Here is an 11649-nt window from a genome sequence, read left to right as displayed (position 1 = left end):
TGCTCCAGTGAGCACCGAGAGCGACAGGACTTCCCGGTGACTCAGAGCACACGTAGGCAAGAAGGGATGTGAGTTGCATCATTCATTTCCAGGAGCCTGAGAGCCCACTACGGCCACAGCACAACAGCAACTGCTCACAACCAGGCTGAGAGGATTTACGTGTCCATATATTCACAGAATTGCCTCGACTGGAAAAGCCCTTTAAGCTCATCAAGTCCAACCATGAACCCAACACTGACAAGTCCCCTATGACTAACCCATGTCCCTCAGCACTGTGTCTACACGACTCTTCAATCCCTCCAGGGATGGGGACTCCACCACTGCCCTGGGCAACCCCTTCCAATGCCTCAGAACCCTTTCAGCAAAGAAATTCTTCCTCACATCCCATCTCAACTGCCCTGGCCACAACTTGACGCCATTTTCTCTTGTCCTGTCCCTTGGTCCTTGGGAGAAGAGACCGATCCCCACCTCTCTCCACCCTCCTTGCAGGCAGTTGTATTGCTCAGCTAAAGGCTGCTCGTAGGAGATCTTTAGGCAGGGAAGAGCAAAGCCAGTCCCAGTGCAGCAGACTGCCCATCCCAGAATCCAATGCCTGCTTTCAGGATCACTGGCTTGCCCCACACTCCAAATCCCTAGGATGTAGTGTCATCTCAGTACAAGAGCTTTTAAAGTTCGGAGGAACGAAAGAGTTGGAAGTTGCCACGAAGAAAAGCACGTGATCCAATATATCCTACAAGACTGAAAGCCAGGAGTAAATCAGGAATTTCAGATTCACTTGTGTTTGTTTCATGCTTTTTGAGCCCCTTTGGCACTTTGGGGGTGTCTGGACATCTGGAGTGAGTGAGACTGAAATCACCCAGAGCTGTTTTAATTTGGAAGGACATTCCCATGGGCTCCTGCACAGGTCACAGGACAGCACGAGCTGGGCTTTGGCTGACCTGCTTCCACACACAGTCAAAGCAAGCAGTGAGGAACCACGCCGATAAACCTGCCATGCCACCTCCCCCAGACCCTGTCCCCGGGTCCTTCACCCCGTGTTGTTCAGGGGAGATATGATGCATCTGATTAGAAAGACACAGTGTGCTCGGACTTGGAGGCTTTTCAGCATCAAGCAGCAGCCCAGCACTATCGGCAGCTTGCAGGGTCATAGCTCTGTCACCTCGCAGCAAGATTGTGATATATCTGCCTCCAAGCAGAATGCTAAAAAAAGACATTGTGCAGATATACAGGGGAGGAGAAAATATAGGTTAGTAAGGTCAACTTCCAGTATGTCTGTGCTACAGGGAGGAGGTGAGGGGGAGAGAAGAAAACACAGGGAAATATCACTAAACAGAGAGCACAATTCATCCGCTAAAAACACCTCTGGTGAATCCTAATGGGGAGGATGGGGAGGGAAGCGAGGATCCAGGATTCACTTCGACCAGCGATTACCCTAAAAATAGAACTCTCCTTGTTTACAGAGGGATATTTAAAGGATGAGCTAACACATCTAAAAGCACACTTTTCCCGTTGGTGAAGACAGCCCTTAGAGGTGTGACAGTGATATTCCCTTCCCCGTTTTTAGGCATTCTGTTTCTTTGACAATAGCTGCTTCAGCCTCCACATTAAATACTGACTTTCTCAGGGCTGTTATTCACGTTCTGGTTCTGTAGGGAGTCTGCTGGACGGACCATGGGATGGCAGTGGTGTACATAAAAGGCAAAAGCTTTCTACACAGGCCAAAACTGAAAAGCAACGGAAGCGCCTGTATTCAGCCCTTAAAAAACATATCGGTGCCAGATAAACAGGCTCTGGGAAAAGAAGCAAACACTTAAAGAGACTCTGAACAGGGCTGAGAGCTTCTTCCACGTCAGTTGTGACTCAGAGCCCTTCGAGTCACAATCTCTCTGCTTCGCTTTTCCCATCATGTAATAATATTTGTCTTTCCTAAAGGAGATGATAGTGGATAAAGTGTAGTAAGAGTTACTACACTTAAACACTTTCAACATAGGAAAGGCTGAAAAGAATCCCAGTCTCACCCACCAGAACGAATCCTGCAGACACCGAGGTGAAAAAACAGACCAAGGAGTTTCTCAGTAAAACTCCAAGACAAATTCCAGTGGCCTGCTCAACTTCTCAGGAGACCACAGGGCTAGGGTTTCTTAAAGCAGAAAGTTTTCTTCCTTTGATCTGAGATGCTGCTCTGCAAAGCAGGGGCTGAGGGACGACTCCTGGCACCGCTCCGTTCACCTCGGATGAACTGCTCCACAATGGGGGAAGCTGCACAGCCACAGCTTTACCGTAAATCAGAGCAATGATACAACGCAGGGCGAGATCAGACAGCACTGCCCAAATTTCTGCAGCACCTTTCGTAAGGCTACAGTCGCTGGTCATTGTCAGAAGCCAACTATGCAGCCAGGCAGACCTTTAGGGTGATCCATCGGGGCTGTTCTTGGGAATCATTCTAGGAATACGGATTTCAGCATGACCTGACGTGACACCATCTGTCTGATCCAGCAGCCCCTCTCCAAAGGCTTTACATAATTGGGATAATAGGTGCTAGGAAGCTGCAGTGATTGCAGATGTAAGAGGAGGTACTTTTAGTTATTTACTTATTACTTCTGGCAGAAGTAGGAAAGATACTGGTTTGTAAAGGCTGTAGAGAGAAGATGCTCACAAGGTGCTGTTCACCCCTTCCTCTCTTCTGGTGAGAAGGTATCTCCATTTCAAGATACTCAAGCCACAGGGAAAGCCACAGGGAAAGCCAGAGGCTTTCAAAGAATTAAGTTTGGCTTTGTAAAGACAACAGCGGGTCCAGCTTCAATAATTTACTCTGTCCTGATAGTCTCAGTTGGCTTCGGGCACGTCACTGAACCTGCTCCTCTGGCACTCACCTGCAGAGTCAGGTAATTTCCCCACCACTGATAAGAACAAAGGATAAACTGACTTAATACAACATAGGACCCAGAACTTTGTCCCCCTCAAATCACATTTTATGGGCATATTCCTTTGAACTCAAGTTCCAAGATCCCTCCCAAACACAATTGCTAGACAAGAATAAGAATAAATCCTTACAAAGCAGACAGAGAAAGGAAACATGCCAACCCCCAGACAGAACAAGACCATGAGGAACGCACTAGATGTAACAACGGCTCCTGTGTCTACAAAGGAAAGGCAGGATGTAGTAAAGCTTCCCTGCGGGCATGTGGTTCTGCCCAAAGCAAACAGCATGTGAATGAAGCCCTAATACAGGTAAACTGGGGCTTGGCACGTATGATGCAACACTCCTGGCAACTATCCTATAGAAGAAGGCAGGGCTGCAGCTTTCCCGGGTAACAGAACGTGGCTGTGGATTGGGGGTGGAGTAAAGACAGTGCTCAGGGAGGCTCCGTTCGGAAAAAAGGCAAACAAGCAGCTGATCCACAGCTCTGCGCACTCATCCTCACTCCCAGGGGAAAAAAGGATCCAGTTCCAGCAGCAGATGTCACTTGCTGATGGGGAGATGGGAGTTTGCTCAACTCAAGATCTTCAGCAGCTTTCTAGGTGAAAGATTTCTGCAATGGGTGTAGGAATTCTTGAGGTACTGGCACAGCTGCATTCAGGCTGTGTGTGAGGTTACGTACCTTGGGAGTGTTGCACAATGTCACTTCTGTCCTTCATTTCATCTCCTGTAGGTCTCCCTCGCCTTGGCTTGTAGGACTTCCTATATAATTCTGTATACACCTCTATAACCTGGATAAATGTGTGTAAGTAGCTCGCTTTAAAGAGGTAAACTCAAGTTTGCTTCAAGTTACCCATGGATTCCTATTCCTGGTATTATAGGACTAGAATGGAAATGCATAGCAGGGTAGGGAATTTGGGGAAAGAAAGAATGAAGAAAGAAAGAATGAAGACAAATCCTCCACCTCAGCTTCCTCACTGGGAAAACAGGGACTGTAACACTGTCCACACACAGAGGATGAATCATGTAACGATTCCCGTTTGTAACTCACACATTTACAAAGCACTTATAAGACGATGCTTCCATTTACCATCTGCCACTGGATGATGTTGATTTTCTCTTCACAATTACTTACACAACAGTTCTCAGCTCCTTCCATTGTCCTGTCCTACAGCAAAGGTTCCTTTCACACTTTCATAAAGTGCAGACGATGGACAAGCAGTTTTCTCTTCTACTAAAGATGATGCAACTGAGCTTCAAACAGAAAGGAGACAAGCTGAGCCCGTGGCCACCAAGAAACAAACCGCAGGGATGACGGCAGCGCGTGGCACAGATAGAAAACGGTCCACATGCTTTAACAAGAACTGCTGCCTAAGCCCACGAGAGGTTAGACATCTCAAAAAGAGTTACTTCACACAATGCAAACTGGGAATTACACTATACTGCCTACAGTGATTTAAACCATGGGGACATCAGTGCCTTAACTATTCACTACAGCCAAAACACCCCCTTTTTATATATATATAGATATATATATATATGCCACCGTGCCTTCCAATAGTCTCGGGTGTCTATGTCTAATAGCACAATCTAATGTGAGACACATATACAAGGATATACACAGAAAATGCTTAGGGAAATTTCAGCTTGATGGATACTGAGTGAAGACTTGTGCCCTGCGAGATGGAAAAGAGAAAAAGCAGAAGGAAAACCTTTGCAGGTATTTCTTCAAGGAGAAGTTCCTGGAGAAAGTTTAACAGCCAGGGCAATCAGTCTGTAGAATGGAAATGCTTAGTGGCACATGAGGCTGTTGGAAAGGAGTGCTTGGCCCCAGAGCAGATGTGTCTATATTAAAATTAACTCAAAAATAACAACAAACATACCTGACAACAGTTTACAGTTTCCTTTTCATTTTTCTTCCCAAAACAGTAACCCTGAGAATCGGGGAATGGGTGCATCCACAAACAATAGGTGACAGGAGAAGGCAAAGGCTGTCCTACCACTAGAGTTTAAGAAGGGGGATCATCTCCACACCCAAACAGAGACCATGAGCTCTGGATGTCTCCAACAAATGGCCACAGACACCTTGACCATGGTGTGGTATATGAAAAACTACAAAGAACTTATTAATGCCAGGGGAGCTAACTCCTTGCTAGTGGTAGGAGTTACTATTTTGACTCCTTAGAAAGAAGCTTGTGGTTTTTACCATCAAAGTTACTTGATTATATGATGCAGCAGTTCCCAAATTTTACCATCAGAAGACAACCAAAATGTAGAAGACTCGGTAATGGGAGAAAAAGGTCTATTTCTTCCATTCCCAACAAATTAAAAAGGGGCTGCACAACTATCACAAGCTAAATATCTTTTCTGTCATCCCCACCTCTTATGAAATACCTGCAAACAATACTGAGTAATATTTTATGTGCACATTAAGCCTCACAGACATAAAACCATCCTTGCCAGATGGTCAGCTACTGGACCTCCAAAACATGGCACCTTACCTGGCCCACAATTATGTTCCACTACAGAAACCCTCTCCCATAGTTGTACTTGAATTAGGTTCCACAAATCCACAGGAAGGTGGCTAAACTTCAGCATCGAGTGCTAAATCTTGGGTCATTAACTTAATGAAAAATTCCAGGCAGGTTTTAGTCTGAATCATGCCACCTATGCCAAGCAGAGGGTCAGAATTCAGCGCCGTATGCTGGCTGGCAAGAAACTGCTTTCTCATCCACTGCATTTCATGTGTTGGCCTCATCTGACACTGGGACTGTGAGACTACTGGAATACTTGAAATACTTAGTGATGTTCCTTTGAATTAGACTGACCACAGTGAGTTTCTCTGAAAAAGCCTTCCCAATTCGTTCATGTCAGAAAAGAAAGACTCAGAAGGATCTCAGTGGTGGTGTAAATCATTCAAATACAATAAAAGTTAATGGGATATTTGTTGTGAAAGCCAAGAAAGGGGTGCCAAGAAATGTGGTAGTTGCTTGCTGTGTTTCAAGAGTCCTCCAAACCTTCATCCATTTCAGGAGAGTCCTGCTAGTGTCAGAGGCTATTTTCATCAATGCTACTCTCTCTAATTAAATGCGGATTTAAAAAAGCAACCTCAGTCTTGCAACATTAGCCATACAGCAGGGATTCTACAACGACCCCCTTCCTTCCACTCTGATCAAACAAGTGCATATTTACTGATACAGCTTAGTCATTTAATCCACCTTTCTGGAAGAGAAAAAAAAAAAGTCTTCAAAGCCTCACACTCTACTTGTCCTGGCAGATTAATTCCAAGTAGCAATGCTGCAGAATAAACCCATCTTAAACAGACAAGCATAGAATGTATTTTGTGCTCGCTTTGCTTACCACCCAATACCTGATGAGTCCAAAATCTACCCAGAGCTTCGCTTTAAACAGCCAAACTGTCAGATTTAAAGTCAAAACTTAATATGAAATAAAGACGTTCCTGCTTTCAACAGACAAGACTTCTAGTTGAAATGCTGACACTGAATATTCACTTGTGAGCAATGGTTATAATTTGGCAAGGATTCAGGGCACGTGTTTACACACTTTTGCCAAAAGCTGGATTTGATACCATTCTCCTCCTCTAACTCACAATGTTCTCAGGGGGGTATCAGCCACTTACACTTCCATATGACATGTGCTATTAAATATGACTCAACTCTACACTGACTGCAACTAATTCTTCCACTATTAAGCTGTTCATAACAAAAAAAGAGACAAATGAGAAATATGTGATCATTTTACTGGAATTCCATGCTTGCAAGGAGGAGTGCCCAAAAATAGCATTTCAGAAAAGGAAGTCTAAAGAAATGTTAAAGAAGATTAAAGTACTGTAACTCTGGAAGTAGCAGCTACTGTTGCAGCAATATTGGGGTGATTAGTGCCAGATTAGCATGTATAATTAACAAGTGATAAAAAAAGGCTTCAGAAGCTAATAATTAAATCACTGATTTGACAGTGAAGATCAAGAGTAAAATTATATGCCCCTGACAGAGTTTCTCAAGCTTCTGTGGAGCAGATTATATGGTCAAGAAATAAGTAAATTATAGAATAAATAATAGAATAAATTACAGAATAACCTGGTATGTAGCACACAGGGTGTGTTGTAGGCTGTGTCTAAGAATGTGTGTAGGAATAATAGTTCAGGCAGTTGTGAAACACCAGGCAAGAACCAGCTCATGTCTGGAAGCAGCACTATCCCCCAGTTCCCTTACCTACAGGGAATTTAACTGTAGCACAATTCAAAGACCTCTCATGTGTAGAAAATCTGCAAATTCACAGGTGGAAATAAGGAATATGCATGTTATCTTTAACTGGATAACTTGACACTTTCCATCCTTGAGCCACCTCTAGAACATACACTGTGTATTAGGCTGCGCTCTGTGAGTTTTTGAATTATTTTTGTGGAGATTTATCAATTCAAATTTAAGAAACACTGACGGAAGTGGCAGCCAGCTGTAAAAGAAAATCTGACCCAGTCACACTGTGAGGTGTCAGGGATGTACTTTCAACTGGATGCTGTTACCCATCACTGTTCAGAGCAGTACCTGGACACCACCTCTTCAACGGGAAAAAATAAGAGAGGATTACACAGTTTTACATGATCCTCCTTCTGCTATGCGAAGATGGTCCTGCAACATATAAAAAGAATAAGTTCTTTCAAAACTACACTTGCTACCTAAATATTCTGTTAAAAAACTGTGTATTTTTTTAAAATTCAAAGTAAAAATAAATTGGAAAAAAATGCAGAAGAAGATATAAGTATGTTGGAAGCACGGTGTGAATGTATGTTCCACTGTGATGCTTTCTCAAGAGAAAAAAAGGGGAGCCAACAACAAATATAATGAAAAAGAGAGTACAGAATCCTTAGCAGTTTAATTCTTTGCTGTGTACAATACTGATACTGTAATGCAGATGTCATCAAATATGATAAATGAGGACCTAGTAACTGTCTCTCCATTCTCTGTAGAAGGGATGAAATTGGTTTAGATGAGATAATATTTGGAGGAATTCAAATAACTGGTGGGTTTTCACACTCAGGCACAAATTCTCAGCTTCAGAAACTTGAACTTTTTCTGTTCAAAAACTGCTTGGATACCAGGTGGACTTACGTTTGTTATCCCTTAGCTTTTGCATTTATCAGTCCTAAAAGTATCAGCCATTCAATCTTACAGATAAAAGAACATGCAGTGTATGAGACTATGAATTCCCTAAGTAACTGGCAGCCTGAAAGCCTTAAGCCCACCCAACTACCTGCAAATTCTTACCACTAAGGAGCACTGCCTGTTTTGTGGTGAACATGAAATAAGCCACGGTAATGATGAACAGCTTGACCCATCTTGCTACAGGAAGACTTCCCTGTAGTGAATTCCCACACTTTTATTTGGCAACCATAAGAAGTATTCATGTTGTCTGATGGAAGAAGGAGTCTTGCATACCAACTGTGTGTAGATTACAATCTTGATAGCAGAAAATACCTATTTGTAGTTAAATTCTACTTACCACCCACCTTGTTTCCTTCAGCACTTTAAAGGGAACAAAATTCCCTATTCAAACTATTTTTTTTCTTTCTTTCAAGTCTGTGATTTACTTTGAGTATCTTAATGCCTAGGAATTCAATTTTTGTACTTCATGGTGGCAAATACCAAACACCACATTATTTATCCAACTCTTCAACGCCAGTAACAACTCACAGTGGAAACAAATAACTTTTGTTATTTCTCCTCTTACTAGAAACCATGCAGCCAATTGCATTTTCTGTTGAGATACAAACTTTGCAAAGAATACAGCTGGTACTGTTCTAGAGGGATGGGTTTTGGCTACATAATCACTCAACTGTATTCCAGCCCCGGCTCCAAAAATTCCTCTATTGCTTCCTAAACTGTGCTTTCCCCTTTGAAATAACTTTTTAATGTATGCTCTGGAGCATACACACAAATAGGCCATTTTTCCTACCCTAGGGCTCTTGGAAAAAAAATAGTATCTTGCTAGGTAGGGAACAACCATGTAACAAAGCCTCCTGTTAGGCCCTGAAAGTTTTGTGTGACTTGCTGAGTCCTTTGACCAGATTTACTTCATTTATTGTTCCTAGTTTGTGATGTGGTTTTGGCACTAGACAGTAGAAAAGCTAACTCAAAAAAAAAATCAAAGTTACAGAAAACTAACTTGCTAAAGGCAATGCATGATGAACTAACCTTTTGTAGCAAAGGAGACAAACAAAAATTTAACCCAAAGCATAAACAAAATAGTAGCCAGCAGTGTAGGGGGCAGTAAAGTTTAAAGAAGAAACATATGGAAATGATGCAGATTTGTAGAACCAGCAACTCTTTCCTTGGCATTTCAAGATAAAGATTCAGGAACAAATTCTGCTTCAGGAAAACTACTAATTGCTAGCAAAAGAAAGTTGGAGACACATTGCTTACTGTGAGAAGCATAAGTGGGAATGAGACCTGGCATGAAGAAATTTCATGCTGCGATTCACCCTGTCACTGAACTGATCTTGCCACGGGCAAGTCTACTTTACTCCTGTATTTTTCTGATCAGTAAAATGGGAACAGACACCTGTTTTGGGAAAGATCCTGCAAATGAAAAGTTACTTATTATTAGAAACATGTTCTCAAAGGCTTTGTCAACTAAAATATGTTCTTGAACAGCAAAACTTTGACATAGAAAAGTAAGAAAGTCCATCTAATCCATGCTCTAATTCTGTTAGCTTCTCAGCAAAGAATATGAATGCCACGTGCACACGTGCCTTCTGTGTCACTGAAGAAACTACATTGCAGACTGGCAGGAAAGCTCTAAAACCAGATTTTTCACAAGGCCCTACTTGAGACAAGAAATCCGTCAGCAGAACTATTTTCCAACCCTGCTACAGCTTTCTTAGTTGGGTGACTATATGTCCTTAATACATGCACTCCAATTTGTTAAAAGCTTGGATGGAAAGTCCACATTCCTGTCTACTTGCCCTTATGTTCCTAAAAATTTATCTGGGGAGCAAAAAAGTTTCAGTCTTACCTAAAGAAAGTACAATTTGCTGCCCTGCCTGTTATTTATCTTATTTTATCTACTAGCTAGCCAGTGTATCTACCAAAGACTCTTGTCAGTTTGTGTATGAAGACATTTACAGACAATATATCTTCCCTATAATGACCACGTGCTGCAACTTTTGAATGCCTGCGATCCTTGGAGGGTGAAGGAATCTAACACAATCTCCCTCTGGACAGCACGAACAAGCAGACTTCTCTTCACAACCTCAAAATAAAAAAAATTTAAAAGATCACCTGACTATAACTTTGTACAGTAAATAAATGCTTTATAAAGCTTTCATTAAAAAATTTTACTTTCTCCCAATATACACCTTCATGATGGCACAAGAACTACCAGTGGAGTGGAACACAGACTGACTAGGAAATGAGGAGAGAAAGGCAGAAAATGGTCCTGTATTTAGAGAATGAGGAATTTGGATGGGGTGACTTTGCAGTCACCAGAGGAATGAAAAACGGGGCTTCACTGGCAAAACCACAGACCTGAAAATACCAGAGAGACGATAAAAACTGCAGCAGGAGAGGGAGATTTGTGTGCCATGGCAGACATCAGTGGCCCTACATTCATCACAGCATGACTGAACTTCTCTGCAAGGCAACATCTCAAGAGACAGAATGTTTTCTAGCCAAAAAAGCCTCCAAACAGGTTTTGAGCACCGTATCAGTGCACACACAGCCGAGAAACGTCTCCTCTCAGAACTGGTGCTGAAAACAGCCAAGCACTGCAGCACAGGCCACGTTCAGCACCAGCTGCTCATGACAGATAAATTCCCAACCGCACCCTATTCTAACCTATATCTGCACATAAACACCCACCCCAGCCACCGCCACACCTCAGCACTGTAGGGTTACAAGAGGATTTTACCCTTCCCAAACACCCCCAAGGGCCTGAGAAATCTCATTCCAGCACGCAGGCAAAACACACGTTGCATTTATCACACGCTGCTCGCTGCGTTGCCGGAAATCACAGGCTCCTTAGCCCATAACCGGCAGTTTGAGTAATTTTTGTTGGATTTTTTTCTGATAGTGCCACATTTCCTACTCACACTGTTCAAAACAGCTAAAAAAAACACCCCCAAACCCCAGTATGGAGCCAGTTTGGTACAGGAGAGATGGTGAATGTCCTAAAGAGTGAGAGGCTGAAGGCAGCAAGCTGTCTGGGTGGACTTTCTGGGGAAGGCGATGGTGAGCGGGGAGCCACGTGGGGTGGAAGGACAGCAGGTACCTGGAGAGAATCTGTGGGTACTTACGGACACAGAGACAAGCCACCAGTTTGGCAGCTTCATCAGGCACCGGGCAGGTGGGGAAGATGGGCTTGAGCAGGTAGGTAGCAAAGACCAGAGCCACGATGTACTGTGAGGAGGGCCGGATGATGAGTAGCTCTATCCAGAGCTTCAGGAAGGCGGGTAGGGAGCCGTACACCTCCAGCATGTAGGCGTAGTCCCCGCCGGATTTGGTGATGGTGGTGCCCAGCTCAGCGTAGCAAAGGGCACCCACGATGGAGAAGGCTCCGCAAACGGCCCACACCACCAACGACAACCCCGGCGAACCGGCCTCCCGCAACACGCCGGTGGGGGTGACGAAGATGCCGGAACCGATGATGGTACCCACGATGATGGCCACACCGTTGAGCAGAGTGATGGAGCGCTGCAGGGTCACCCCTTCACC

The 11649-nt window shown here is 43.6% G+C and overlaps 1 protein-coding gene across 1 annotated transcript in view; it reads right to left on the bottom strand.

Moving 5' to 3' along the window:
- The window catches only part of SLC7A5 (solute carrier family 7 member 5), a gene marked incomplete at its 5' end in the record, with an annotated part of 34452 nt that extends 22809 nt beyond the window's left edge, over positions 1 to 11643 (bottom strand). The window contains one exon of the mRNA XM_010164016.2: positions 11232 to 11643. Within this exon, the coding sequence (XP_010162318.1) occupies positions 11232 to 11643 (412 nt within the window). The remainder of the gene's footprint in view (positions 1 to 11231) is intronic.
- Between the last annotated feature and the right edge of the window lie 6 nt (positions 11644 to 11649).

The sequence above is a fragment of the Antrostomus carolinensis genome, unplaced genomic scaffold, assembly GCF_000700745.2.
Source record: "Antrostomus carolinensis isolate BGI_N321 unplaced genomic scaffold, ASM70074v2 scaffold11793, whole genome shotgun sequence".
Classification (NCBI taxonomy): Eukaryota; Metazoa; Chordata; class Aves; order Caprimulgiformes; family Caprimulgidae; genus Antrostomus; species Antrostomus carolinensis.
This window is presented reverse-complemented; position numbering and strand designations above follow the sequence as displayed.